Here is a 13689-nt window from a genome sequence, read left to right on the forward strand (position 1 = left end):
AGTCCCATCAGCTTCACCCGGAGTTTTGGAGTGTCGTGCGATGTGTTGATTTTAATTCTCTTGATTACACTCAGTAAAACTCCGCACGACTAAGTACAAATGCTTGTTACTACGGTCGGTATATAATTCAATGACACCTTTGTTTCAATTGTACATATGACCACCGTTCGGATCATTACGGTCATTTGTCATATTGCTGTTATGCACCTCTTTACACACCACCATTACAAAATACATAGCACAACAGTTAATATCGTGCTTTGTTCATTATAACAATATCAGAAAACCAGACATACACTTAATTTGATTCCCCCATCATGTAAAATGACAACATGGCTAACTAAGAACACAAACTTGTGCTACATCCCTGCAATATTAAAGACCATGGCCTCCCATTGAATCCTGAGAAATAACACGCCCATCTCTTTATAAAATTGCCGTCTTTTCTCCATCTCTAGTGCCTTTTTGTTTTAATCACCGGCAACATGAAATACTAGTATACACTGCAATAGGTACACCGTCCCATTAAAAAAGTCGAGTCCATCCATGGCCCAGTTTTGTTCTCATCACTCTTATGGGCATTCTCCCTTCAAGGTGCAGCACTAGGGCAGCAAAAGCGCGTTGATCGCTGAAATGACAACATAATACAACTCAATATAACAAGGGAGTCCAGAAGGAAATTCCAAATGTCTACTTGAGGAAGGAAAACCTTTTTGCATATTTTTACAGAAGTTAAATTTAACCCCTATTTGGGTGTGCTGATGGCACCCATTTCTCTTTTAAAAACACACTGCTACAAAAAGCTCTGCTTGTGTGCCTCTAAACTACTAATCCGCAATTTGAGCATTCAGCTAACATGGAATTTACAGGGGGCAAGTATTGCAGAATCCCCTGAATTGGTGTACAAGGCAAACCCCCTTCTAGATGGATAAGTGTACGGGGCCATCAGCGGCAGAGCCATGTTGAAGCTCATTTAAGTTCTGCAAACTTTTACAAGCTGCTGCATAGACGGTGGCAATGCAGCACTCACCCTTTTAAGCCCGCATGACAAAATGAGCGAGGCAAACATCCTCATCATCTTGCCTGTAAGCACAGAAGCATGAAACACTTCAGAAAGTTGTTCAAAAAGGATATAAAATGAGTCCAGAAAGCCACCTGAATCTGCATCCTCTATTATCACAGAATCTGCTGAAGATCAGCATCCTGTCGGGCAAGCTCAAGAAGCATAGGATCATCGAAAAATTTGTTAATGCTCACATCCTCGCTCATACCCTGCATTAGTAGGGCCATAGACATGTCAACACATGTGGGGCCAGAAGCACCGGAAATAAAGAACGACAATCAAAGCAGCGAGAAGGGGGTGAGTCCTGCCTTTCTGCGCCTAGTTTTGACCATAAACTCTCGGGCCAAGTGCTGTACTTGTGCAGGTTCCAAAGGCTTTAACAAGATAGACTTATCCAAAGGATCTCCAGGCACAATCGACCAATGGTCGAAAACAGATAAACAAAATGCCTGGCCTTGTGTGTGGTAGCGCAAGTCGGTCTCAAACCCAAAAGACTCTATGACTGGTACATATGCCTGTTGATAGCAACCATAAAGCAATAAACAAAAAGCCTCTAGAACCAGAACAAAAACTTATTTGATAAATTACATGCTTCAGAGGAGCCTTACCTTCACAATGTAAGCAGGTGTGCCAGGCTTAGGCACATCAGCAGTGGAATGCCCTCGGCGCTTGGAAAGCACCGTGTAAATAGCAGTCAGACAGTCTGTTGGTGTTTGAATCTGTAGCAGTAAAGCATACTTCAATAATCTCATGTTACAAATTTTAGGAAAAATAACCCTGAAATTTGGGAAAATTCCCAAAATACCCCTCATATTTTGCCAAAAATTCCCAAAATGCTCTTGAATTTTCTCAAAACTCCCAAAATACCCCATATTATTCTTTCAAACATCTCCAACCACTTTCTTTTTTGCAACTCTAGGAATATTTCAGTAATCTTTCCATGCTCTCTGAGAATCCCTTGCAAAAAGGAACTATCAAAAATGCCCAACCAGTTACCATTTCACAGTGACCAAGCAACCAATAAGTAACCATGGTAGAGCCCAAAACCGCCTCTAGTCATCCATCACTAAAATCACAATTTGAAGTTCATAGTGGTTTTCCATACAAAGGCATCACATCTATAAGCTCCATCATGCATAGTGCATAAATACTGCACTATTTCCACTGACACTGTTATTGCTCATTACAATCAATATTCAAACTGGCATTCTTATTGTCCAATACTGGGTATAGAACTAGTTGTCAATACTCGCTCACATACAAGCTCCAAGTATGCAGGATAGACTTAGTCATAATAGAAATTAGCAATTAATGACAAATATGAAAAGAAGTGAAGGTAAGATCATACTGAGTATAGAACTAGGTGTCAATAGTCGCTCACATACAAGCTCCAAGTATGCAGGATAGACTTAGTCACAAAAGAAATAAGCAAGTAATAACGAATATCAAAAGAAGTGAACATAAGCTCACTCAGCATCACAAATAACCTGAGTACTAGGATCCAGGTGCTGACTGAACCCAGTCACTTCCCTCTAAACATATGCCTCCTGTGTATATGTAGTTACACCAAGTAAAAACAGGGGCTATTTATAGCCCAATGGCCATTTTGAAGGGTCTTCAGGATCCTTTGGCTATTTTTCAAAAAATCATTTGTCAAAATATTAGCCCAAAATTTTTACATTGTTGTGGTTTTGGGAGATGAACTCACCAAAAATACGCTTGAACGTGCCATTTTTGTCAAAAATATAAAATAATTCGCCCCAAATCCTCTGCTTATAGGTTGAAGGACAAGATATATTTGCCAACCATCTACACTTGCAAATACTTGAAGGGCTCTTATTTTACACCCTGATGTACACACTCTCTCAAAAGCACCGACTCTGGTACTAAAGACAGAACTCTTAAAAATATACCTCAACGTAGTAAAAAGGCTCCATGAGGCGTGGTGTTGCCATGAGAAATGCAGAATATGCAACTCTTCTGGATGTTGGAATAATCTGACCACCTCCTCGATGAAGAGGCTCTTGAGCAATGGTTGCATCAAGGATTTTAAACTTCACATTTCTAATTGGTTCGTCACACAGCGGACCTTCACGAGCACCCCACTGAAATCTAAACAATCAAAAGAATGCATTACACTTTTGAGTCATAAAGAGCTTACAAAAGCTGAGGGAGATCCCTGGAGAACCTACCCTTGAACGATAGAGTCTTTCACTGCATTGAGGAGTCCCTTGTCTACTTCACTGGGTAGGGTGTCATCAAGAAGAATATTCGGACCCTGCTTCAAACACCACAAAACTCAAAGACCTTGGAAGACTTGAAAGACGTCACAAAAAACAAAACCTTCATCAAAGAAATCCTTATGAGTAGAAAATAGTAACAAGGAGAACTACCTGTTTGTCAGGACCAAATGCCCATATAGAGCGGGCAGCAAGCACGTCCCAATCATATCTTGCCTGGAAAAAATCTCCTAGCTTTTTGCGAGGCCAATCTATGCTTACAACTCCATTTTCTATGTCTTCAGCAAGGCCCTTTTCCAAAGGCTCTGCAATCTGCCAATGTCTATGATGCAATTATTGAAGCTAAAATAAATAATGGCAAGGTAAGCCTTATGAATGCGCTAAAAAATCGATCTCAAAGCAGCTTACCATTGTAATCTTATTTTTCCTGTTTGGAGTCTCTGCAAAGCATTTCAAGGACGAAGTTTCTACAACAGTTTCACAGAACGATACAACTGGATCTGCGACCTGCATAGAATGAAAAGAGCATAATTAGCATGAATGCAGGCCCTGTTGAGTCTTTTTGTCCCTTTGAGTCTTTTTGTCTGTGTGCACGGTTGCACATGCTCGCTGTGTGTGCACACATAAAGCTTAAGCGCCATATGTGAGTGTGTAAACATGAAAACAAATTCATGCATGAAATATAAACAAACGTATGTTTCTGTGCACATGAATAGATTAGAGCAGATGTAGAAGTAAACAAACACATACTGTGTATCCATGAGCATTGCATGAGTAAGCCATATCTATGGGTGGAATTTTAGAATCCTTTGGCAAATCTCCAAAGTAATCCCCAACTTAGTAGCTCTCCGACGTATTAGATCGCCGCAATTGAAACAATGCAGAAATACAGAAAGGGGCACCAATCTTTGACGCCAATCTGGTGTCGTTTTCTCTTCCCCCCCCCCCCCCCCCCCCCCCCCCTCTCTCTCTCTCTCTCTCTCTCTCTCTCTCTCTCTCTCTACTTGTGAAGTGCTACAGGTCACACCGACTTTTTCTTGCGTAAATCTAGACAACAATAATTGACTCCGTTTTGTGTTTTACCACCCTTTGGAGGTTCCATATACCATTTTATATAACCTTTTGGATATGGTACAATGATATACCTTCATAAGTTCAGAATAGTCTGAACTCACGAATTATAAGAGGGAATAAAGCACTCATAAAACTATAAAAGCAAGGGACACACGAAAAGAAAAGAAAAACAAAAACAAACAAACAAACTAACTAAATCACTTTGATTGCTTCGAAACAAAACTAGATAAAACAAAACATTATTAACTTAAAAATGTTTTCAGAAAAGGCATGTGTAAAATAAGTTGACGCAGCTTACTTGGCTTAAAACAAGTACTCAACTTTAAGCCAAAAAAAAAAGGATAAGACATCTTAAAAACTTAATCCTAGAAATCAAACTTCACACAACAACCTATAATGGAACACATTCTTAAGTCCTCAGGTACAATGATGTTGTACGGTATCATACTTTTTGTTCCATCATGCTTTAGAAATAGATACAAAGAAACAGAAGTCTCTGTGGGTGATGGAGGGGTCCTCTTTCATCTTAATGGCCTTCATCTTCACTGATATGGTACAATGATGTTGTACGGTATCATACTTTTTGTTCCATCATGCTTTAGAAATAGATACAAAGAAACAGAAGTCTCTGTGGGTGATGGAGGGGTCCTCTTTCATCTTAATGGCCTTCATCTTCACATACAGGGTTGGTAAGCCAATTGTCACTTGGCAACTCCACATCACTCCTGCAGGTTCATAACACCAAACCCTAAAAACACAGCAGAAAATCAGACCCCCAATTTGGCCACTTTTCAGCAAGCAAATGCAGAGAAACTTATATACGGACGTGCCGAATTTCCTGCCACACTGAAAAGACGAGCTTCACCCACCCACCCTGTCATGAGGGCGTGGCAGCTGTTAACTATGTCACGAGTACGTGGCAACTGCTAACCTTAGTTGTTGGTTTCTTTCCAATGATTTTTGTTTCATTTTTATTTTTTTCGAGAAAAAGATCCTTCTATTAGTTACTGAAACTGCCCATAGGGCTACAAACACCTCTTCAAGAGAGGGCTACAACAACCATGGTGGGAGACTCTCCCAATGAAAAAACCAGCATATGTACCATGGGGCTAAATCAAGAAATGGGGGGAGGGAAAAGCCACACAGGTGGCCGGTAGTGCCATCGTAGTACACCCTGGACCATGGTGTAGAAGGGCCCAGGACGCCAGAGTCATAGGAAAGCCTCTCTGCGCTCCCGCATGCGGTCGGAGCTGCCCTGTAGTCCCTCGAGCTGTCCTCTGAGAGTGTGGATCAGCTCTAGCCAAAAATCGCGTACAGTCTCTGCTGGTGGCACAGGGTGAGCCTCAAAGATGCGGAAACAACGGGCCCGCCAGATGAACCGGAGTGTCAGGCCACTGATAAGCTCCCAACACTCCTCTCTCTCGCTGCACCTCTCCTGTGAAGTAAGCTCTATAGCAAGCTGAAGTGTAGGTCGCCCCTCCTGCATCACTATCATCCTGCTGGTGGAGGATAGCTCAAACTGAAGTGCCGGGCCCGTGAGGGTGGACCAAGCCGCTGCTCCCCAAGTGTACTGTCGAGCCGTGGAGAGAGCAGGCATCAGCCAAAGAACTCGTAGCCACACCTACTGGGCCGAGGGACAGTCCCAAAGACAATGACGCTAACTCTCCACAAAATGGTCACAAGCTGCACATGCGGCCGAGAAACCACTATGCACTAGCCAACTCGCAACTGCTGTAGCTCTGTGTGCGACCAGCCACCACTGAAACAAGGTGGCTCGCCTCGACTGTCTGGAGTCCCACAACCTCTCCCAAAATGCTGTCAAGAACTCAGTTGTGAGACCCTCCTCATGCCAATGAGATGCTGCAGAGGGGCGGGCCTCTCTCTGTGCTGCTAGTATATGACGTCCCAGCCGAACGGTGTACTGAAAGAACGGGACTCCTCGATGGTCTGCAGAAGAGAAGGGATCCCTCCATAGCCACTCACCAGGATCCCGCTGTACTCGTGCCAATGGACAACACTCCCAAGCCCACAGCCTCCAATGTCCAGTCTTAAGAGCTGCTGGACAGGATCTATGACACAAGTCCTCCCACAAATGCCCACTACTCAGATCCTCTGAAAACAGCACTCTGCCACCTGTGAGGCCTCTACTGCAACTCGTTGAAGGCGTCCCCCACCCTGGAGCTCGAAGAAAAGGGATGGAGCAGTCTCTGAGCAGGCCCTGACTGAGATGAGAACCTCCAGTCGTGTGAAGGCTCCCATCCACCGGGGTGCTACTGGCCCGAGAGGCGTGAGCCACTTAGCTGGAACTGACTCTGAGATGTCCTGGCACATGCTCTGCACCCCTCTCATGCCCAGTAGCTGAAGATCCTACACCTCCTCTGACAAACCTGTGAACTCTAGCCAATCACCTAAAGAGCGCGCTGGACCTGCTGCCATGGGACCCCAGGAAACATGAGGCCGATTGCCGACCAAGTGGCCTCTCTGAGTGCTAACCATGGGGTTCCAGACGAGGAGCTGCCGTAGGCGCTCCTCCATGCACGTAGGTTGTCTCTGCTCCAAGCCACGCCGCAAGAGCTCCCAAGATCGAAGCAAGCTCACAGCGAAGCGGTCCTCCAGTCTCCTGCTCAACCCAACTCTGCGCATCTCTGTGAAGATCCATCTGGTCGAAGGTTGCCAAGGGCCTCCTGCCTGAGGCACCCTAGCACGAAGCCGCTGTAGCAAGAACTCCTTCCTGGAAGAAGTCCTCTGACGATGAACTTCCCAAGAAGGGCTCTGCTGTGCTGGATCAATGATCCCAAGCCCTCCTTGTGAACAAGGAAGAGTGATGACCTACCAAGCCACTTTGGCTCGGGCTATCTGAGTGTCACGTCCTGACCAAAGGAAGTTCCTGATCAGTCTCTCTACCTGGCTGATACAACAACTCGAGAAGATCCAGCAAGAAGTGATGTACCACATAGTCGCCAACAACACTAGGTTGGTAACTAGTACTCTGTCAGCCAAAGAAAGTCGTGTTGAGCTCCAATGTAACAACTTTCTACTGATAGACAGGAGAAGGGGAGCAATCTGCTGCTCGGGAGACAAGTCCAAAACCACCTGACAGCCCAAGTAGCGAACTGCAGTCCCTGGGGGAATCCACCTAAAACCCTCTCCTGGCATCCAATCGAGCACAGGAGCACTACCAACTGAGAAAGCCACTGTCTTTCTCCAGTTGATTAGTGCACCCAATGCACAACAGAATGTCTCCAGAGCCTGCTCGCAGCTGTGAAGGTTGGCCTCCTGGCCATCTAAGTACAAGGCTGAGTCGTTGGCAAACTCAGCGTCCAATAGCTCATCTAGGGAGTGCTAAGCCCTGTAGACCAACCTGCTGTGACACCAAAAGCCTGCTCATCGCCTCCGCATAGAACAGAAAGAGGAAGAGAGCAAGAGGACAGCCTTGTCTGACCGAGCGTGTAAGCATGAAGCGATCACCTCTACCTCCTGCCAAGCGTACCTGACTATGAGCCTGTCTATACAAAGCTGACAGCCCTCTGATCCAAGCATCTGAGAAGCCCATCCTGCGTAAAGTGCCCTCTAGAAAGTCCCAGTCAACTCTGTCGTATGCCTTCTCAAAGTCGAGAAGAAGAATCACAAGGTCCTCACCACGGAGTCGTGCCAGGGTAGAAGCTTCCCAGAAAGTAAAGATGTTGTCAAGGATACTACGTTCCTTGACAAAACCTGTCTGAGTCCCATGTATAAGGCTCTCTAGAAGTGGCTGAATCCTCAAACTCAGAGCCTTGGCAAGAATTTTGTAGGCTGAGTTGAGGATGGTGATGGGGTGCCACCGTCGAATCTCATCCAAGGAGCCACCCTCCTTGGGAATGAGGTAGATCATGCCCTCACTCATGCTGTCAGGCATCACTCCTGTGTGCAAAATGTATTGAAAAGCACTACAGAGATCTGGGCCAAGTAGGTCCCAATACTCCAAGAAAAAACTGAGAGTCAACCCATCCTCACCTGGACAGCTCATAGTTACCGGGGAACGCCCCCTAGCCCCCGTTCCGGCGTTCCGGGGGGCAGTTCCCTTCTTGAACGTTCCGAAACGTCCCGGAACGTCTGACGTTTCGAGTGTGCAAACCGGAACGGCCGTTCCGGAACGTTCCGGAAAGCCCCCGAACGTTCCAGAATTCCCTTGGAACGGCCAATGGCTACAAACAAATTTGGTAAAAATTGAAAAAATTGAAGTAAATGTTTGGGCTTCTTTTTGAAGTGTGCAAGGCCTCAAGGACTCATAAAATGCACCCCCTCCCCCTTTCTCTCCACAAGCTAATCCTCAAGGCTCAAGCTCTCTCCCTCTCTCCCTCTCAAGACTCTCTTTCTCAAGGCTCAAGGCTTTAGGCCTTCAAGCTCTCTTCCTCTCCCTCCCACTCTGTCAAATGTCTCCCTCTCCCTCTCACTCTCTCGAGTCTCTCTCTCTCTCTCTCATCATCTAGTCATAGCAAGGTTGAATGGTCTTCAAAACGAGTTTTTTGTGAGTATTAAAGTCAAAGCACTCTAATCTTCCTTGTATTTAAACACAAGGAGCTAAAAAATGCACTATTTGGGTGTTTTTTATACCTCCCGTTCCGCGCCGTTCCTGTTCCGGACCCCTAGCCGTTCCCCCGTTCCGCAAGGATCCCGTCGCCGTTCCCGTTCCGCGTTCCGGGTAACTATGGGACAGCTACCACGGGGGAGGGCCCTAAGAGCTATGTGCAGCTCCTCAAGCTAAAGTGGCAGCTCAAGCCTCTGACGCATCTCCTCAGTCACAAGACAAGGCATCTGTGCCCAAACCTGCTCCCTGCATGTATCCTAACGCTCTGACTGGGACTCGCAAACAGTAACTAACGATAAAAGTCAGTAGCAACTGCACGCATATCCTCAGGCTCAGAAGCAACTGACCCGTCTGGCCTCCTCAACTGCTGACCTTGGCATGCGAGTGCCGAGGTCCCACTGCCTCAAAGAAAGCACCAGTCACTCTATCGCCCACCTGGGTCCACTGAGATGCCTGTCGATGAAAAGCAAATTCATGTCGCCTCTCCTCTGTGCTAGCAAGCTCCTATCGAACCTGCTATAACTGCTCCTCCAACCAAGGACTGTCTGGATGTTGCTCCTGCATCCTCTGCAGCGAAGCAATGCCCCGTCTGAGACGCTGCTGCTCCTCTCTCGCGGCAGCCCGGCGAGCTAGAGACTCCTGGAGAAAAAAGAGACTAATCTGGGCCAGGCCTGAGGCCACTCTGTCAGCAGGAGACTCCTACATGTCCAAGCTCTCTGTCCAAAGAGCCTCTACCCGCTCTCTGAGTACTGAGTTCAACAAGACTCTCTCTGGGATGCGAAGCATCGTGCTCCCACTCCTCTGCCTGTCTGCCACTGTGAGGATCACTGGTGCATGGTCCGAGAAGGAGGTCCTTGCCAGAATGCCCATTGTCCATCCCAAGTCACTGAAGTGGTCACTAGTGTAGAAGCGATCTATCCGCGATAGATTCACTCCTCCCACTCTGCGGTCCGATCGAGAGAAGGCAAGGCTGTCTGGGGGCCTCACAAAACCAGAGTGCTGTCAAACATCCGAAACTCTCAGAGTCATACAAAACCTCTCCCAAGCTTCCAACTCAACTCCATGCACTGTAGCATGGCTGCCACCAATCCTGTCAGAAGGGTCCTCCAACATGTTGAAGTCCCCTCCTATGCACCAGTGTTCTGCCTGCGGCGGCAGAGACTCAATTATCTGAGACCAAAACTCTGCACGAGCACTCGCCACATTGGGCGCATAGATGTTCAGGAAACCCACTAGGCCACCCTGAACCTGCATAGTAATCCACTGAACCCTGCCTGGCACAATAATCCCTCTGCCCACAATGGCTTGCTGCAAAGAGTCCGCAATAGTCACCCTGGATGCCTCCAGGTCCAAAAGCAGCTGACCAAAAAGTATCATATCGTCCACACAAGAGCTGACCACAACGTCTAATGCGGCTCTCACACAAATGGTGCTCCTGAAGCATAAGGAGATCAATCTCTCCTCCCACAAGGCAGCGCTAAAGCTCCTGACGTAGTCGGCCCTCCTGACGCTAAAATTGGGGCCCACCTAGTCCCTGCACGTTCCATGAGACGATCCTCATGGGGAGCGAGAGAGAATAGATGCTGCTGCAGCAGCGAGACAGGCTATCTTCGAGGCTGGCTTGGATGGGGAATAATCCGCATTCGAGCGTCCTCTAGATAGGCGTGACTACATCGAGTACCTGGCCCAAGCCCAAGCAGAGCGAGCCGTACGTAAAGCAACCTCCTCTGTCCAGGAGTCCTCATGAATGTATACATAGCATGGCAAGCACTGTGTATCGGCAAAGAAGTAAACCACAATGTGTCTACATCCTGCTGAATCTGGAGGTGTCACCGCAGACTTGGCCAATGGCCACAAAGTCTGGAGCATGTCTGTAACTCCTAGTTCTCCCATGTGGTGAGAGAACTCTAGGACCTGAGTGTGCAACCATCCCAACACTGAGTCGAGAGTCCACTCTGTCTGGTCTCTGCCGCAAAGGGGGAAGGAGAAGCCAACTACTGAGTCCAAGGCCTCTGTCCCCCTAGCGGCAAGGAATAGAACATGGACCCTGAAGCAGGCTGCCTCATGGTCTGCTGAGGGGTCGCCGAGAAAACGAGTGAACCCGTAGTCGAAGAAGTCCCATCGGCGCCGGATGTCAATGCTCATCAGACCACGAGGGATAGCTGCAAGGGAAGATGTATGTACCTGTAGAGGGGGTCGCAAGAAGGACTATCCCTCTCTCGCTAAGCGACTCATGGCAAAGGCGCTGCCAAGAGATCTCCTAGCCGCCGGAGAAGGCCCTGCCCACTGGGTCGACTATGGAATTGAAGCAGGAGGGGGAGGGACCGGCAGAGGTAGAGGGACGGGGGGGAAGAGGCGGTCAAGAGGCGGAGGGGAGGATGAGGAAGAGGGGGGGAACTCTGGGGGAGAGGGGCTGTCGAAGGTGAAGCTGGGGTCGGGGCTGGAGCAGGGGCATCATCCTGCTCAAGAGGACCAAACCGGTTCCCCGTGGGAACCCACTGCTGCTGAGTAGGCGCCTGAGGACCACTCTGAGTGTCAGGCTAACGCTGTGGCCCCTGACGTCGTCTACCACGGGCCTGCTGTCATCCCTCCTCCGCTGGAGCCCAGACTCACAGGGTGGCTCTGCATCTGTGCGCTGTGTCTTTGTCTGTGTCTGCTGGCCAGCCCTTGCAGGCTGGGAGTGAGGCTGTGGTGTAGGTCGAGGCCTCCTGCATGGACAAGCCTTCGCTAGATGGCCCATCTGTCGACAAATGAAGCACTGGTTCGGGAGGCCCGAATACTCGACACTCTGTCTAAACCAACCCCCACTCACCCGAGGCAGAAGAATAACCTTTGGGAGTGTGTGGGTGTCTCTGACCAAAACGCGAACTGAGGGAATGCCAGCCGCCTTGGCAACTACTGAGGCTACCGTGCGAGGTGTCTCCAGGAGAGGCCCAATTTCTTGAGTCTCGGCCAAAAGAAGTAACGCTCCACACCTTTCAAGGTGGTGTCGATGCCGCGGTGACCCGTAAAAGGTCGACAATGGCACTCAATCAAAACCTTTTCCCTCAACGGCTGTGTAATGCACAATTTCATCAAGTAGCCATCCCGTAGGAATATCCCGCTACTACCTCCCCCTTCTGTATTCAAGTGAATACATCGAAAAAATGTGGATCTGTGGCGTATTGATTAACCATGTCCTAAAAGCTTCTATGATAAATCGCGGAGATAGCCAAGACTAGCGGCTTTCGAGACAAAGCCTCTACTACCAAGTTCTTTTGTCCCTGAACATGGACAATCTGGAAGTGAAACTGTGACAAGATGTTAGCCCACCGCATCTGCTTTTCCGAAAGCTGCTTCTGTGACAAGAAGTAACGTAAACTCTGATGGTCAGTGAAGACCGTGAAATCGGCTCCGAGTAGGTAATGTCGCCATTGAGTAAGAGATAGATCACTGCCAAAAGCTCTTTCTCATAAATCTGTGTTATCAATTCCGGCCTTGAAAACAATTGGCTTTCGTAGGCAATCACATGGCCTTCTTACATTAAGACCGCTCCCAGACTACGACCACAAGCATCACAATATACTTCAAATGACTTTTGCAAATCCGGCAAAGTCAACATTGGTCGAGTAGTGAGTTTCTCTTTCAATGTATGAAAGGCAGTCACCTCTGTGGGTCCCCACGAGAAAGGGACTCCTTTCTGTGTCAGAATGTGCAAAGGGGAAGCTACCTCTTCAAACTTTTGTATGAACCGCCGGTAGTAAGAACACAAGCCCAAGAAGCTTTTATATATAGCCAATCACGCATTGTCTCAATCTTGGGCGGGTCCATCTGTACTTCTGCCGGTGAGATGATGTGTCCCAAGAAGTGTATCTCCAGCAAGAAAATTTCACTCTTTTTGGCATTGATAACTAACTAGTGATCACGCAATGGGTCAAAGACCTGTAGTAGCAGATGGTGTCTATGTTCTGCTTCATCCTTGGAGAAGGCTATAATATCATCAAAGAAAGTGCCGACAAACAATTTGTACTCTCTGAAAATCCTATCCATCATTCGGTTCAAAGTCACTGGAGCATTGGTAAGGCCAAAAGGCATCACCAAAAATTCATATAAACCAAAGTATGTCCAAAAGGCTTTCTTGTAGACATCTCCTGGAGCGATGGATCTGTCGATATCCACTTTTCAAATCAATTCTGCTGAAACAAAAGGATTCCTGAAATCTGTCAAAAATCTCATGGATCCTTGGAATTGGAAATCTGTTCTTGATAGTGATTTTGTTGAGAGCTGTATAATCAATGCACATTTTCCAAGATCCGTCTTTCTTTAATAACAACAACACCTAAGAGCAGTAGAGTGAAGTACTCGGCTAGATAAGACCCTTTTCCTATAGGTCTTTCACTTGGTTCATAATCTCTTCATTTTGGGCTCGGCTAACACGGTGAGGTGGCCGGTTGGGTGGTGTGGTTCGAGGAATTAGATCAATGGTGTGATCCTCAGGACGAGGTGGGGGCAACTCACCTGGCAGGCCCTCAGAGAAACAATCAGCATGTGTGGAGAAAATCTTGGTTTTCTTTGTCAAGGTTAGACATGTTTGTTGTGTGTTCATCATTTAACTCTTTCAAGAAGATGGAGTAAACAAAGAGACTGGATTTCATTAATTTGGAAATGGCCGAAGCCGATACAATAAGGTTGGACTCACCCTTCAATTTTACATCAAGTACTATTTTTCAGCCCTTTTCATTCGTTAAGATTGCTTTCTTTGCCCG

At 47.3% G+C, this 13689-nt stretch overlaps 1 protein-coding gene across 3 annotated transcripts in view; it reads right to left on the reverse strand.

Annotated features, from left to right (window-relative positions):
• Positions 1-224: 224 nt before the first annotated feature.
• Positions 225-13689, reverse strand: part of LOC147457082 (110 kDa U5 small nuclear ribonucleoprotein component CLO-like) — a 59013-nt gene continuing 45548 nt past the window's right edge. The window contains exons 4-12 of one of the 3 annotated variants that reach the window (XR_015188074.1): positions 3712-3810; positions 3457-3615; positions 3256-3341; positions 2977-3175; positions 1672-1782; positions 1372-1578; positions 1156-1272; positions 1031-1083; positions 225-628 (exon numbers count right to left, since the gene is read on the reverse strand). Coding sequence is in view for 2 of the 3 variants with exons in the window: in XM_086512099.1 (XP_086368225.1) it covers positions 1177-1272; positions 1372-1578; positions 1672-1782; positions 2977-3175; positions 3256-3341; positions 3457-3615; positions 3712-3810 (957 nt within the window). In the remaining variant the exon portion in view is untranslated. Of the gene's footprint in view, positions 1084-1155; positions 1273-1371; positions 1579-1671; positions 1783-2976; positions 3176-3255; positions 3342-3456; positions 3616-3711; positions 3811-13689 lie in introns of all 3 variants that reach the window. The other 2 variants (XM_086512099.1, XM_086512098.1) reach the window with 2 other exon arrangements.

Source organism: Adiantum capillus-veneris, chromosome 5 (genome assembly GCF_014529385.1).
Source record: "Adiantum capillus-veneris isolate H3 chromosome 5, ASM1452938v2, whole genome shotgun sequence".
In the NCBI taxonomy this organism is placed as follows: domain Eukaryota; kingdom Viridiplantae; phylum Streptophyta; class Polypodiopsida; order Polypodiales; family Pteridaceae; genus Adiantum; species Adiantum capillus-veneris.